This window comes from Oncorhynchus clarkii, chromosome 32 (genome assembly GCF_045791955.1).
Source record: "Oncorhynchus clarkii lewisi isolate Uvic-CL-2024 chromosome 32, UVic_Ocla_1.0, whole genome shotgun sequence".
Classification (NCBI taxonomy): Eukaryota; Metazoa; Chordata; class Actinopteri; order Salmoniformes; family Salmonidae; genus Oncorhynchus; species Oncorhynchus clarkii.
The window spans coordinates 31,638,114-31,654,701 of record NC_092178.1 but is presented as its reverse complement, the minus strand read 5'-3'; the positions used below and the strand labels follow the sequence as shown (position 1 = coordinate 31,654,701).

At 40.5% G+C, this 16,588-nt stretch overlaps 1 protein-coding gene across 3 annotated transcripts; it reads left to right on the top strand.

The window, feature by feature from the left end:
* Positions 1-1,164: 1,164 nt before the first annotated feature.
* Positions 1,165-16,568, top strand: LOC139391631 (class I histocompatibility antigen, F10 alpha chain-like). 3 transcript variants are annotated; one of them, XM_071139014.1, is made up of 10 exons: positions 1,165-1,396; positions 2,974-3,246; positions 3,337-3,630; positions 3,746-4,030; positions 4,727-4,843; positions 5,071-5,124; positions 6,949-7,002; positions 12,968-13,003; positions 13,192-13,269; positions 13,757-16,568. In XM_071139014.1, the coding sequence occupies exons 1-9, from the start codon at positions 1,333-1,335 to the stop codon at positions 13,266-13,268; spliced, it is 1,254 nt and encodes a 417-aa protein (XP_070995115.1). In that variant the 5' UTR covers positions 1,165-1,332; the 3' UTR covers position 13,269; positions 13,757-16,568. The 3 variants fall into 3 exon arrangements, with proteins under 3 accessions (XP_070995115.1, XP_070995116.1, XP_070995117.1); XM_071139015.1 differs by lacking the exon at positions 6,949-7,002 and having other exon boundaries at positions 1,193-1,396; positions 13,757-16,266; XM_071139016.1 differs by lacking the exons at positions 5,071-5,124; positions 12,968-13,003; positions 13,192-13,269; positions 13,757-16,568 and having other exon boundaries at positions 1,210-1,396; positions 6,949-7,129.
* Positions 16,569-16,588: the final 20 nt, after the last annotated feature.

Sequence of the window (16,588 nt, the reverse complement as noted above, 5' to 3'; positions counted from 1 at the left end):
AACGGGAATAAGGCTCCTACATTGCCGTTGGGCTTCAGGCTTTCAGCAGAGAGAAGGGAGGCTTTGGGTTCCATTTTGGAAGGACGTAAAAAAGGAGGAGGAATTTAGAATTGTGAGCGTGGGGAACTAGGAAATGGGTGAGGCAGAGGGATGAGATGTCAGAGCAATCAATTGTGAGATTATGATTAGATATGTATCATGAAATAAAGACTTCCAAACCGTTAGACTGGATTTTACATTTTGTTTATCATAATTGTTACATAAAATTATTGATGGTATGTGAATGAATATGATGTATTTGATGTCTATGATTGAAGTTATCAATGCAAGCCTACAGTGAAGACAGTATTGTCATAGCGTTTATATTTTCTCCAGGTATGCACAATTTAATGAATAGGAATAGAACATATAGCAAGCACTACAGAGGGTAGTGCGTAGGGCTCAGTACATCACTGGGGCCAAGCTTCCTGCCATCCAGGACCTATATACTAGGCATGTCAGAGGAAAGTCCAAAAGATTGTCAGAGACTCCAGTCACTCAAGTCATAGACTGATTTCTCTGCTACCACATGGCAAGCGGTACCAGAGCACCAAGTCTTGGACCAAAAGGCTCCTTAACAGCTTCTACCTATTTACATTGACCCCCGTTGGTTTTGTACACTGCTGCTACTCGCTGTTTAATATCTATGCATAGTCACTTCACTCGTATCTACATGTACAAATTACCTCGACTAACCTGTACCCTCGGCGCACATTGAGTCGGTACTGGTACCCCCTGTATATTACCTCATTATTGTTATTTTATTGTGTTACTTTTTATTATTTTTTACTTTAGTTTATTTGGAAAATATTTTCTTAACTCTTTCTTGAACTGAACTGTGGGTTACGAGCTTGTAAGTAAGCGTTTAAAGGTATGGAATACACTTGTATTCGGCGCATGTGACACAGTTTGATTTGATTCCAATAAGGGAAACAAATAGGCTTCACAGCCACTGAAACGTATATTCGTCTATTTCACTTGATAACAGCTTACGTTTTTCAGTCCTCAAAAATCATTGGATGAATAAAAGCACTTTAGGCAACGATTTATGCCGCGTTCAAACGCTAGTTGGTAACTAGGAAACTGAAATGTCCAATTTGCTAACGTTGTACACGGCACGTTTATAACTACAACCAGTTAGCAAGGCAGAAATGTCCCATTTCGACTAGTACTTGAACGCGGCGGTAATCGGTTGTAACAGACCGGATTTTGTGGAGGTTGGGGGTATTCAGTTGCTGTACCTCGAACACATGCTGTACCTCTCAAGGAAACTGTAAAAACGTAGTTCACAAAATGTATACGTTTATATTATTTGTTTTTTATTTCTCGACGGAATGTATTGTTCAGAGCCAAAGCGGTAAGTTGTATACCTACTCGAATGTCAAAAGTAAAAGTTGACTGCTGGATAAAAATAAAACGCATAATAAAAATGGTTTTCCAACTGATCTGAGCGGTCTGTTGTCGCATGGTCTACAATATATTTGATTTATTGCGTTTTATAGGCTATGTAGTCAACCTGCGTTATTCCACTTTATTGATTACCGTTACTCGCTAATGCGCACTTACATGCCAGCCATAAGGCAAGATGATACAGCTACTTTGTTTAGGTTTATGAAATCCCACATGATCAACCTTTTGTAAAACACATATGCTGCCTGATCATGTTGTTAGCTGATATGTTTGACATTTTACATTGTGTAACGGATGTGAAACGGCTAGCTTAGTTAGCGTGGGCGCTAAATAGCGTTTCAATCAGTGACGTCACTTGCTCTGAGACCTTGAAGTAGTAGAGGGTGACTGTTGATGTGTGCAGAGGGTCCCTGGTTCGCGCCCGGGTATGGGCGAGGGGACGGTCTAAATTTATACTGTTACAATTGTAGCTAAATTACTTCTGCTGTTTAACAAAAATATGAAACGCTCACACAGGAAACAGGAAATGCATTGTTTTCTTAATAGTTTGACGACTCATGCCTAATGAAGAAGTTCCGACAATAGTTTAACTTAATCAATAGTGTTAATTAATTAATAATTCGGTTAATACATTTGTTTTTGAAAAATTGCAGAATGTGTTCCACTTCACTACTTCAATAGCCAATGAATGTAATAGCAGAGGGAAGTCATACTATGGCCTTGCATCATGACTTCTAAATGGTAGTTTAGGTTACATTGATGTAGTCCTTATAGGACTATTAAAAATCTAATCAAATTGTATTTGTCACATGCGCCGAATACAACAGGTGTAGACCTAACTTGTAAGTAAGCATTTCACGGTATGGTCTACACTTGTTATGTGACAAATGACATTTGATTTGAATTTTAATAGGCCTAACGTTATAAGGGCTACATCAATGTAACCTAAACTACAATTTAGACATCATGATGCAAGGCCATAGTATGACTTCTCTGCTATGATATTTCATAGACATTTATTTTTTTGACAAGTTGGCCCCTTACAGAGATGATAGACCTAAGTATTTGACAGGGATTTCCTAGTGGCAATATGTAACTTTCTGGGCTACATGACCAAATTCCCATAGAAATGTCAGTTATAGATCTATCATTCTAATTGAAAGGACTTCTAAGAAGCAGTAGATATGTTCAATGTACTCTATTTCTATGCTTCCTGTTCTTAAGTTTTGTTTTTGCGTCTTTTATTTTTGTTTTTGTACACAAGGCAAGCAGCTGAAAATACAATATTTTTGGTTATGAAAAATATATTTAACAGCCGTTTAGATGGTACAATGATTCTCTACACACTATACTAGCTTATTTTTGCACAAACTGAAATTAGGTTAACTATTAGAGTTTTAACAACCAGGAAATGCAAAGCTATTTATGCGTACTGCAATTTGAATGTTTTACAGCACTGCTGATTAACATGGAGAGAAGGCAAATTGAGACAAATTATCTCAATCTGAATTTTTTCCCCGACAGAGATCTACTCGTTGAATTACATCTACACTGCCCTCTCAAAGCCAGTTGAATTGCCTGGTATCCATGAGTTCACTGCCATGGGCCTGATGAATAACAGACAAATCGATTACTATGACAGTGTGGATAAAAAGAAGATTCCCAAACAGGACTGGATGAGGGAGAAGCTGCCAGCAGACTACTGGGAAAAAGGCACTCAGTCACGCAAGAGCAAGGAGCAGTGGTTCAAAGTCAACGTCGACATCCTGATGAACCGCATGAGGCACAACAACACTGGTGAGAAACCACACCTGCATTTTGTCCTACGCTCAACATTGATATTTTTAGTTGTCTACCTTCTTTTTCATTATTAGTTTTTTGTTTCAGATGTCCATATCCTTCAGTGGAGGCATGGCTGTGAGATTGACAAACAGCCAGGCGGCACATTGAAATTCATGAAGGGCACTGACCAATACAGCTACGATGGTGATGACTTCCTGGCCTTTGACGATGCCAATATGCAGTGGGTGGCCCCAGTTGATCAAGCTCTGCCGACTAAGAGGAAGTGGGACGGGGTGCAGATCCTCAACCAGTACACCAAGGGCTACCTGGAGAAGGAGTGTGTGGACTGGCTGTCCAAATTCATGGAATATGGGGACAAAGAATTCAGTAAAGCTGACTGTGAGTACTTATGATTATTCATCTCCTTATAGTGTAGTGTAACGATTGGTTAACAGAAAAGGACCTATGAGATAAGAAATAAAGCACTCATGTTCTCTGTTTATTCCCCCTCTAGCCCCTCCAAATATCTATGTTTTTGCTAATAAGGCCAAAACTGCAGGAAATGTCCGCCTGACCTGCATGGCGACAGGTTTCTATCCCAAAGATGTGATAATTAATTTTAAGAAGAATGGTATCCAACTGAACAAAAACGATGGAGTGCTGTCTACAGGAGCCCGACCCAATAATGATGACACCTACCAGATCAGGATGAGTGTGCAGATCCCAGAGGCAGACAAGCAAACTTATGAATGCTTTGTCAACCATATAACGTTGAACGAGTCAATTATGGAAAAATGGGGTAAGGTTGTCCTAGTATTTAATATACTTTATATATTTTCAACAAACCAGTTATTATCATGGTTAGCAATTATGATAAAAATCAATTAGTAAAATGTTTGAGTCTGTTGTAAGGTCACAAATTAAGATTATTTAAATGTGAATCAACAGTTGTTTCAAGCTCAATGTCTAGGATTTATTTCTTAAAGCTGGAATCTTTAGTTGCTACATCCATTTTTGGACTTAAATTAATGATATATACCCATTGCATCTTGAAGAATATAACTTATGAATGCCTCATGGGCTACGTTCTACTGTCCTTCTCCATCAAATCCCAAGATACAGGCTTGTTTTATTCCAGTGTTTTGTAAACAATGTAAATGTAAACAAACACTGTATGGCCTCAGAACATGGTTAAAACTATCATTTGTATAACGTGGATGGTCGGTCCTTGCATCCATAGCTCTGTCTATGAACTTGGGAGTGGTTACATTTCTCCAAGCCCATCGCACAGCTTTTTACCAAAATACAGGCGGTGTGACCACTTTGTTATTGTTTCTACGGACAGACAAACCTCTACCTACCTCGAGCGTCACGCTCCCTCTTCACTACCTCAACTACCCCCCATTCCATTACAATGAAATATTTCAAACTACTATGTTGAAGGTGTGTTCTGTACTTAGTGAATACTTAATATGTCCTCTTGTCTTCCATACAGATGGAACATGCCGTGATTGTAGCCAATCCACAGTTGCTATCATTGCTATCATCATTGGTGGCGCTGCTGCCATTGGCATAATTATCGTGCTGTTTCGTTGGAAGAAGGGCAAAATATGTACGTTTCTTATATTGTGTATGAGAGAAACTGGAGCGATTATGGTCATTTCTGTACAGAGTAGGGTTGTCAGTGCCCTTTTTGGCATTAGTGCATGACTTTAGTAAATCTCAAGTTAGGAGGTCAAACAAACTGAAGTATTGAATAATTATTTTTCCTACCCGTGTGTTTCCACTGTTTTTGTCCACTCTCATAATTGGTTTTAACACCTTGCTCCATTGTTTTAGGTGCTGGTAATACAGGAGCTCTACCACCTACTGGGATCCAGGCCCTTCTAAATGGTACTGTTGATACAATATCATGTGTTTTACCCCTAGCAGTCTGACATGTATAGCAGTAGCACAGCAATACCAATGATCTGGTTGGGATGTGTTTAATAATGGTACATCTCATGATTGTCATTTGCATTGATTTAATAACGTCTTGAGAGGATTCAATTAATGACAGCCCATCCAATCCATGTTTTTACACATCAATCATGTTCCCATACTGATTAATAGCCCCATATTGTCTACATGCTTTTCTGGACAATACCGATCAGTATATACAGTGAGGAAAAAAACTATTTGATCCCCTGCTGATTTTGTACGTTTGCCCACTGACAAAGAAATGATCCGTCTATAATTTTAATGGTAGGTTTATTTGAACAGTGAGAGACAGAATAACAACAAAATCCAGAAAAACGCATGTCAAAAATGTTATTAAATGTATTTGCATTTTAATGAGGGAAATAAGTATTTGACCCCTCTGCAAAAATTTGTATTTTATTTTTATTTTACCTTTATTTAACCAGGTAGGCTAGTTAAGAACAAGTTCTCATTTGCAACTGCGACCTGGCCAGGATAAAGCAAAGCAGTGTGACACAGACAACAACACAGTTACACATGGAGTAAACAATAAATAAGCCAATGACACAAACAAGTCAATGACACAGTAGAGAAAATAAAGTCTATATACAGTGTGTGCAAAAGGCATGAGGAGGAAGGCAGTAGGCCATAGGAGCGAATAATTACAATTTAGCAGATTAACACTGGAGTGATAAATGAGCAGATGGTGATGTGCAAGTAGAGATACTGGTGTGCAAAAGAGCAGAAAAGTAAATAAAATAAAAACAGTATGGGGATGAGGTAGGTAGATTGGGTGGGCTATTTACAGATGGACTATGTACAGATGCAGTGATCGGTTAGCTGCTCAGATAGTTGATGTTTAAAGTTGGTGAGGGAAATAAAAGTCTCCAACTTCAGCGATTTTTGCAATTCGTTCCAGTTACTGGCAGCAGAGAACTGGAATGAAAGGCGGCCAAATGAGGTGTTGGCTTTGGGGATGATCAGTGAGATATACCTGCTGGAACGTGTGCTAACGGGTGGGTGTTGTTATCGTGACCAGTGAACTGAGATAAGGCGGAGCTTTACCTAGCATAGACATATAGATGACCTGGAGCCAGTGGGTCTGGCGACGAATATGTAGCGAGGGCCAGCCTAGAGCATTCAGGTCGCAGTGGTGGGTGGTATAAGGTGATTTGGTAACAAAATGGATGGCACTGTGATAGACTGCATCCAGTTTGCTGAGTAGAGTGTTGGAAGCTATTTTGTAGATGACATCGCCGAAGTCGAGGATCGGTAGGATAGTCAGTTTTACTAGGGTAAGTTTGGCGGCGTGAGTGAAGGAGGCTTTGTTGCGAAATAAAAAGCCGATTGTAGATTTGATTTTGGATTGGAGATGTTTAATATGAGTCTGGAAGGAGAGTTTACAGTCTAGCCACACACCTAGGTATTTATAGTTGTCCACATATTCTAGGTCGGAACCGTCCAGGGTGGTGATGCTAGTCGGGCGGGCAGGTACAGGCAGCGAACGGTTGAAAAGCATGCATTTGGTTTTACTGCCGTTTAAGAGCAGTTGGAGGCCACGGAAGGAGTGTTGTATGGCATTGAAGCTCGTTTGGAGGTTAGTTAGCACAGTGTCCAAGGAAGGGCCAGAAGTATACAGAATGGTGTCAGGAGGTCAAACAAACTGAAGTATTGAATAATTATTTTTCCTACCCGTGTGTTTCCACTGTTTTTGTCCACTCTCATAATTGGTTTTAACACCTTGCTCCATTGTTTTAGGTGCTGGTTATACAGGAGCTCTACCACCTACTGGGATCCAGGCCCCTCTAAATGGTACTGTTGATACAATATCATGTGTTTTACCCCTAGCAGTCTGACATGTATAGCAGTAGCACAGCAATACCAATGATCTGGTTGGGATGTGTTTAATAATGGTCCATCTCATGATTGTCATTTGCATTGATTTAATAACGTCTTGAGAGGATTCAATTAATGACAGCCCATCCAATCCATGTTTTTACACATCAATCATGTTCCCATACTGATTAATAGCCCCATATTGTCTACATGCTTTTCTGGACAATACCGATCAGTATATACAGTGAGGAAAAAAACTATTTGATCCCCTGCTGATTTTGTACGTTTGCCCACTGACAAAGAAATGATCAGTCTATAATTTTAATGGTAGGTTTATTTGAACAGTGAGAGACAGAATAACAACAAAAAAATCCAGAAAAACGCATGTCAAAAATGTTATTAAATGTATTTGCATTTTAATGAGGGAAATAAGTATTTGACCCCTCTGCAAAACATTTGTATTTTATTTTTATTTTACCTTTATTTAACCAGGTAGGCTAGTTAAGAACAAGTTCTCATTTGCAACTGCGACCTGGCCAGGATAAAGCAAAGCAGTGTGACACAGACAACAACCCAGTTACACATGGAGTAAACAATAAACAAGCCAATGACACAAACAAGTCAATGACACAGTAGAGAAAAGAAAGTCTATATACAGTGTGTGCAAAAGGCATGAGGAGGAAGGCAGTAGGCCATAGGAGCGAATAATTACAATTTAGCAGATTAACACTGGAGTGATAAATGAGCAGATGGTGATGTGCAAGTAGAGATACTGGTGTGCAAAAGAGCAGAAAAGTAAATAAAATAAAAACAGTATGGGGATGAGGTAGGTAGATTGGGTGGGCTATTTACAGATGGACTATGTACAGCTGCAGTGATCGGTTAGCTGCTCAGATAGTTGATGTTTAAAGTTGGTGAGGGAAATAAAAGTCTCCAACTTCAGCGATTTTTGCAATTCGTTCAAGTTACTGGCAGCAGAGAACTGGAAGGAAAGGCGGCCAAATGAGGTGTTGGCTTTGGGGATGATCAGTGAGATATACCTGCTGGAACGTGTGCTAACGGGTGGGTGTTGTTATCGTGACCAGTGAACTGAGATAAGGCGGAGCTTTACCTAGCATAGACATATAGATGACCTGGAGCCAGTGGGTCTGGCGACGAATATGTAGCGAGGGCCAGCCTAGAGCATTCAGGTCGCAGTGGTGGGTGGTATAAGGTGATTTGGTAACAAAATGGATGGCACTGCGATAGACTGCATCCAGTTTGCTGAGTAGAGTGTTGGAAGCTATTTTGTAGATGACATCGCCGAAGTCGAGGATCGGTAGGATAGTCAGTTTTACTAGGGTAAGTTTGGCGGCGTGAGTGAAGGAGGCTTTGTTGCGAAATAAAAAGCCGATTGTAGATTTGATTTTGGATTGGAGATGTTTAATATGAGTCTGGAAGGAGAGTTTACAGTCTAGCCACACACCTAGGTATTTATAGTTGTCCACATATTCTAGGTCGGAACCGTCCAGGGTGGTGATGCTAGTCGGGCGGGCAGGTGCAGGCAGCGAACGGTTGAAAAGCATGCATTTGGTTTTACTGGCGTTTAAGAGCAGTTGGAGGCCACGGAAGGAGTGTTGTATGGCATTGAAGCTCGTTTGGAGGTTAGTTAGCACAGTGTCCAAGGAAGGGCCAGAAGTATACAGAATGGTGTCGTCTGCGTAGAGGTGGATCAGGGAATCGCCCGCAGCAAGAGCAATATCATGGATGTATACAGAGAAAAGAGTCGGCCCGAGAATTGAACCCTGTGGTACCCCCATAGAGACTGCCAGAGGTCCGGACAACATGCCCTCCGATTTGACACACTGAACTCTGTCTGCAAAGTAGTTGGTGAACCAGGTGAGGCAGTCGTCAGAAAAACCAAGGCTATTGAGTCTGCCAATAGGAATACGGTGACTGACAGAGTCGAAAGCCTTGGCCAGGTTGATGAAGACGGCTGCACAGTACTTGGTGGCAAAACCCTTGTTGGCAATCACAGAGGTCAGACGTTTCTTGTAGTTGGCCACCAGGTTTACACACATCTCAGGATGGATTTTGTCCCACTCCTCTTTGCATGTCTTCTCCAAGTCATTAAGGTTTCGAGGCTGACGTTTGGCAACTCGAACCTTCACCTCCCTCCACAAATTTTCTATGGGATTAAGGTCTGGAGACTGGCTAGGCCACTCCAGGACCTTAATGTGCTTCTTCTTGAGACACTCCTTTGTTTCCTTGGCCGTGCATTTTGGGTCATTGTCATGCTGGAATACCCATCCATGACCCATTTTCAATGCCCTGGCTGAGGGAAGGAGGTTTCTCACCCAAGATTTGGCGGTACATGGCCCCGTCCATTGTCCCTTTGATGCGGTGAAGTTGTCCTGTCCCCTTAGCAGAAAAACACCCCCAAAGCATAATGTTTCCTCCTCCATGTTTGACGGTGGGGATGGTGTTCTTGGGGTCATAGGCAGCATTCCTCCTCCTCCAAACACTGTGAGTTGAGTTGATGCCAAAGAGCTCCATTTTGGTCTCATCTGACAACACTTTCACCCAAACTTCAGACGGGCATGTATATGTGCTTTCTTGAACAGGGGGACATGCGGGCGCTGCAGGATTTCAGACCTTCACGGCGTAGTGTGTTACCAATTGTTTTCTTGGTGACTATGGTCCCAGCTGCCTTGAGATCATTGACAAGATCCTCCTGTGTAGTTCTGCGCTGATTCCTCACCGTTCTCATGATCATTGCAACTCCACGAGGTGAGATCTTGCATGGAGCCCCAGGCCGAGGGATATTGACAGTTCTTTTGTGTTTCTTCCATTTGCGAATAATCGCACCAACTGTTGTCACCTTCTCACCAAGCTGCTTGGCGATGGTCTTGTAGCCCATTCAAACCTTGTGTAGGTCTACAATCCTGTCCCTTACATCCTTGGATAGCTCTTTGGTCTTGGCCATGGTTGAGAGTTTGGCATCTGATTGATTGATTGGTGTTTTCCAAAGGCGGGTTAAGGAACAATACAATAAGACCTGTCATGTTTGCTTTTATCACCTTTATCACAAATCGTGTGGTACACTCTTAGAAAAATAGGTTATTCAACAGTCCCCATAGGAGAACCCTTTTTGGTTCCAGGTAGAACCCTTTTGAGTTTGTTAGGTTCTAAATTAACCGAGTAAAACTCACGGACGATTAGTGAAGCTCCAACCAAGTGCATTCACCCACTGGGTCGCAGATGCATAAAACAAAAAACATATTCACACAAGCACTGGTATTTAACCCTTCCTACGCAGAATCTCCTCACACATATGGTCAGCCAATGCATCTTTGTTGCTAGGCAGAACAGCAGTGATGGCTGTTCTATCTCACTTCATCGGACCTGCCTCAGCCCGCATTCCTCAATTCTCCTCACTCATAGCTGTCCTGTTGACTTGTACCAGTCTGTGGCCCCCCTCCTTCCCATCGAATCCCTGTTGTCTAACAATAACATGTTCTGACAGTATTTACACATCCTGCCTTCCTCTCTCTCCATCTGTGACATGATTAAGGATGTTTGAAGTTTATAGGTCAGAACCCATCAGTTCCATGTAGAACCCTCTGTGGAAATTGTTCTACATGGAACCAAAAATGGTTCTTCAAAGGCTTCTCTTATGGGGACAGGCAAAGAACCCTTTTAGATTCTAGAGGGTTTTTTTATATGAGTGTGTACCTAAAATGGAAGGACTATAAGTCATAATCAAGAACTAGGAGTTAACACTAGAACTGCCATAGGCCAACGGCCACTGACGTTTGATTTTGTAATTTAAAACAATTCTGCCCCCCAAAAAGGCCTGCTCCTTCCTGACTACCTAAATGTTTGTACTTCACACTTCTGTTTGTAATTTCTAAATTCTGACAAATGAGCAAAGTATTTCCTTTTACCTGTTTTTTTCACAACTATTCCTGGCTTAATCTGCCAAGACAATGTGCTGTAGCCAGCCAGGTGCTAATGCTCTCTTCTCACTGAATGAATGACAAATGGATGATTTGGCGATAATTGTACAAGTCACTTCACAATCGAATTCAAATTTGGCCTAAATTGATCCCATTCTCGTTTACATTTTAGTTTTAAATAGGCTCTTATGGGACTGTTTTATTTACTATAACTCTATTACTAATCAAATGTATTGTAAGGGAAAGTAGAACATGCTACATGTTGCTGCCTTTAGAATAATGTAAAACATATCCTTGACATATCCTTGACTATTATCCAGGAACTTTTTGCAAATGTATAAACACCCTCCCCCACCCCCAGAAATATCACATTTACGTCATTATTCAGACCCTTTACCTGTATTTGGGGAGTTTCTCCCATTCTTCTCTGCAGATCTTCTCAAGCTCTGTCAGGTTGGATGGGGAGCGTTGCTGCACAGCTATTTTCAAGTCTCTCCAGAGATGTTAGATCGGGTTCAAGTCCGGGCTCTGGCTGGGCCACTCAAGGACATTCAGAGTTTTGTCCCGAAGCCACTCCTGCGCTGTCTTGGCTTGAGGTCCTGAGCGCCATGGAGCAGGTTTTCATCAACAATCTCTCTGTATTTTGCTCCGTTAATCTTTCCCTCGATTCTGACTAGTCTCCCAGTCCCTGCCGCTGAAAAACATCCCAACAGCATGAGGCTGCCACCACCATGCTTCACCGTTGGGATGGTGCCAGGTTTGCTCCAGACATGACGGGTGGCATTCAGGCCAAAGAATTCAATCTTGGTTTCATCAGACCAGATAATCTTGTTTCTCATGGTCTGAGAGTCCTTTAGGTGCCTTTTGGCAAGCAAAAAATGTCTTCCCAGTCTCATTCTTCAAAGTAAAAAAATGTTCTGGTGTTAATTGTTGTTGAGTGTATTATAATGCATCTGAGCACTTAACGGATTTGGTGCCAGCAGCCATAACATCCTGCATCCAACTAGGCTACTGGTGCCTGCCCATTGACAGTACATACAATATACAGTGTCTAGTGAAACTTTACATACCCCTTGCACTGTTTTCAAATTCTGCCTTAAATTGAATCTAAAAAGGGATTAAACTGGATTTGTTTCCTACACAAACTAGCGGTACTCCACATTTTCAATTCAAATTTTTGGAGGTCTTAATTAATTGCCCTGATGAAGACAGCTTGGCTGTCGAAACGTTGGTAATTATATTTTTGCATCTGAGCTCCTAGAATGTGCGGCTCTCTTTTATTTTCAAGTTTTCTACTCCGCTAGCCAGCACCTCGTCTTAATAGCTGTGCGTTTCTTTTTCTTCTAGATTGGTCTTAATTAATTAAACATTTAAAACAAAGATGTCTTGATTGCTTATGTCTTCACACCCCTGATTTAATACTTGGCAGCCATTACAGATGTGAATAATTTTGAATAAGATTCTATCACTTTGTACAACTCGGTAAGGGCAACATATATCCACAGTTATGTGAAAGTTGCTTTTGTCCCAGCTCGTGATACCTTCACATTTTTCCCCACGCGGCCGGCACACAAATTAGAACGGTGCGACAAATGTTCAAGCGACAAGATTCTCAGGGAGAATCGGATAGAAAGACATCAGACCATGGACCAAACACAAAGGTCTAAAGATTTATTTCTTTACTCTCAGACACAAACCCTTTTAGTGTGATTGTAGTCTCTTTTATGAGCTGTGTGTCTGATGCATTGTGAAATTGAACATGCAGGGCAACAGATCTGTTAGTTTCAGTATGCCAGAGAAGATAAATAAATAAGACAGTACAAAGACACATCACATGCTATGTAAGGCACACATACAGTATATTGTATGCGGCACTATGAACAACAATATGGAAGAATGGCATATCTTGTTTATGGTTGTCTTTGTTAGCTTTTCTTTTTCTTTTTTATGCTTATGTCATGTTTAGAGTGAAATTATTGACTGTGTTTTTGCCTTTTTATTAGGCAAAGACGGTGGAAGCATCAACTCATCAGACTCTGGTAATCTAATATTCCCTTGACCCATAATAATAAATAACTAATATAAATACATTTAGCAGACAGGCGCTTTTATCCAAAGCAACATACAGTCGTGTGCATACATAATATCAATCAAAAACGTAGATTCTATTTGTTTACAAATGATTTTGAGACTTTAGAAAGACCGTTTCCCTCTGACACTATTTCAGGTAAAGGCAGCCAGAAGGAAAGGTCTTCAGATGGAGCCAGTGAGGAGGAAGTTAAGATACCGATGCTGCCTAATTGAAGTAAGTCGATGGATATCAACCCTTCTTTCACCTCTTCTCCAACTGTCCCAAGTTTATTACAGAAATGATTTACTGAGGTAATTAGGAAGATAGAATAAAATAACTAGGAATTACATGCTGCTTTAGTTTGCCTCCATAGAATTGGTTACTTTTATGTAAAAAAATTATTCCCTGTTTATTCTACAAAGTTGGCATGTTCGATAAATAGACAGTTTTGAACATAAGGAACATCGGTTTTAAAATCTCAACAGGGAACACTTTTGTTTTATCACCTAAAAGAGAAAGTTAAAGATCCTAACTGATTGGTTCATGTGAGGCCAAGCCATCGGCAGTATTTGACACCCATCTATTTGTAATTAGAGCTGATTTATGTGTTATTCATGTAATTTATTGTAATACATAAGAAAATATTTTACAACATTGCGCTGTAACGTATGTGTTCAATCTAATAATGCACGTCTGTTCCATGTTGTGTATTTATGTGCAGGTGGCTAGATGACTTGGTGGGAAAACTTCCTGACCGGACCGGTCAATTCATTTCATATTATGGCTATTGATAATGCTTGTTATTCAGTTACACTGCTCAATTCTTATAAGCTTGTGATGGAAATGATAGTTACTTATAGTTACATTTAGTATGTGCTGAAAAGTGCTGCATTTAATAGTGTTTGCTGTTCTTAGGTAAGGTTCTGTACTTCCAAATACACTCAATAGTTAGTTGGTGGTTAGGTACCGGTCGGGTCGATGTGTACATTTCTCTTCAATGAATTTATTCTGTGGTACATTTCATGTTTTACTGTTACACTGGATGAGAGAGAGAGGTTAACGCACAATGAAAAGGCATCTTTACAGTATTTGTATCAGTCTTCAGGGATTATAACTAGACCTGTACTAGATCAGGGTTATATAGGCTGAGAAGTATACTGTATGTTTGTATGTTTTCATACCTCTGGTCTCTGCCCAATCGGTGACAACCTCTTCTTTTAAGGAACATTTCAAAAGAGTTCTAGACAAACATCTTCAGTAATATTTTGAGTAACAAAAAAGCTCTACAACATATTTACTGTATGTGTTTCATGACTGTTTTTACCATATTGTATATCTTTTTTTTAAGTTCCTGCAAATATATATAAAAAAATATGATGTTTAATATTGTAAAGTATTGTTAATACTTCGGGTATTTGCTATATAATATTTTAAGATCGTTTTTTAAACTTAGGGCCATTTCAAAACCTTTCACTGGGCTGCTAAGCTAAGACAAATCTACACTCTTGAATTAATACGTAGTGGAATTTCTGTTAATATCACATTGTAAACATTGTTTTATCGAGGACACAAATAATCCCAACATGCAGTCTTGAAGCGCAGGACTTAAATAGTTTCTCTTATCACAGAAACCTGGTCAGTGTTTTTTTTTAATAGGGCCTGTTGTGTTATTTCAATAATTTTGCATGGCATTGCTCTGTTACTATGTACTAACCCGTATGTTACATCACTTATTACATGCCCACGGATGCACGCAGAAACACACACACACACACAATGGTTATAACCTGTAAATGCTTTTGAAATATCCTGTATGATTTTTTTTTTTATGACAGAAAAATAAAATAATTATGATAAAATACCTTATTTTTTTAACATTCTATCATTCAAAATAGGGTCTACCATATATATGTGCAGTGGATTTGGAAAATATTCAGACCCGTTCACTTTTTCCACATTTTGTTACTTTACAGCCTTATTTTAAAATGGATTAAATTGTTTTTTCCCCCTCATCAATCTACACACAATACTCCATAATGATGAATCACAAATAAAAAACTGAAATATCACATTTACATAAGTATTCAGACCCTTTAATCAGTACTTTGTTGAAGCACCTTTGGCAGTGATTACAGCCTTGAGTCTTGGGTATGATGCTGCAAACTTGGCACACCTGTATTTGGGGAGTTTCTTCCATTCTTTTACCAGGTAAATTGACTGAGAACACGTTCTCATTTACAGCAACGACCTGGGGAATAGTTACAGGGGAGAGGAGGGGGATGAATGAGCCAATTGTAAACTGGGGATTATTAGGTGACCATGATGGTTTGAGGGCCAGATTGGGAATTTAGCCAGGACACCAGGGTTAACACCCCTACTCTTACAATAAGTGCCATGGGATCTTTAATGACCTCAGAGAGTCAGGACACCCGTTTAACATCCCATCCGAAAGACAGCACCCTACACAGGGCACTGTCCCCAATCACTGCCCTGGGGAATTGGGGTATTTTTTAGCCCTCCAACACCTCTTCCAGCAGCATCTGGTCTCCCATCCAGGGGCCTGACCAGGACCAACCTTGCTTAGCTTCAAGAGCAAGCCAGCAGTGGTATACTGCTGGATGGTATATGCTTCTTCTCTGCAGATTCTCTCAAGCTCTGTCACTGCACAGCTATTTTCAGGTCTCTACAGAGATGCTCAATCGGGTTCAAGTTGGGGTTTGGCTGGGCCACTCAAGGACATTCAGAGACTTGTCCCGGAGCCTTTTAGCCTTTAGGTGCCTTTTGGCAAACCCCCAAGTGGACTGTCATGCCTTTTACTGCGAAGTAGCTTCTGTCTGACCACTCTACCATAAAGGCCTGATTGGTGGAGTGATGCAGAGATGGTTGTCCTTCTGGAAGGTTCTACCATCTCCATAGAGGAACTCTGGTGCCCTTCTCCACTGATTGCTCAGTTTGGCCGGGCGGCCAGGTCTAGGAAGAATATTGGTGGTTCCAAACTTCTTCTATTTAAGAATGATGGAGCTACTGTGTTATTGGGGACCTTGAATGCTGCAGAAATGTTTTGGTACCCTTCCCCAGATCTGTATCACAATCCGGACGTGATTGGGAGTCCAATAGGCGGCACACTATTGGCCCAGCATCGTCCGGGTTTGGCCGTGGTAGGCTGTCATTGTAAATAAGAATTTGTTCTTAACTGACTTGCCTAGTTAAATAAAGGTTAAATAAAAAATGTAATCTGTGCCTCGACATAGTCCTGTCTTGGAGCTCTACGGACAATTCCTTCGACCTCATGGCTTGGTTTTTTATCTGACATGCACTGTCAACTTTGAGACCTTAAATAGAAAGGTGTGTGCCTTTCCAAATCCTGTCCAATCAATTGAATTTACCACAGGTGGAATCCAATCAAGTTGTAGAAACATCTCAAGGATGATCAATGGCACATGAGCTCAATTTCGAGTCTCATAGCGAAGGGTCTGAAAGGTATTTCTGTTTCGATTTTTTTATACATTTGCAACAATAAAAAATAAAAAAAATAATCAGTTTGTCATTATCG

Bases quoted from the DNA above. Each gene is read 5' to 3' on its own strand.
- LOC139391631 (XM_071139014.1), top strand. From the start codon at position 1,333: ATGTATACGTTTATATTATTTGTTTTTTATTTCTCGACGGAATGTATT. The intron at 3,247-3,336 runs GTGAGAAACCAC...TTTTTGTTTCAG, and splicing joins CATGAGGCACAACAACACTG to ATGTCCATATCCTTCAGTGG. The intron at 4,844-5,070 runs GTACGTTTCTTA...CCATTGTTTTAG, and splicing joins TTGGAAGAAGGGCAAAATAT to GTGCTGGTAATACAGGAGCT.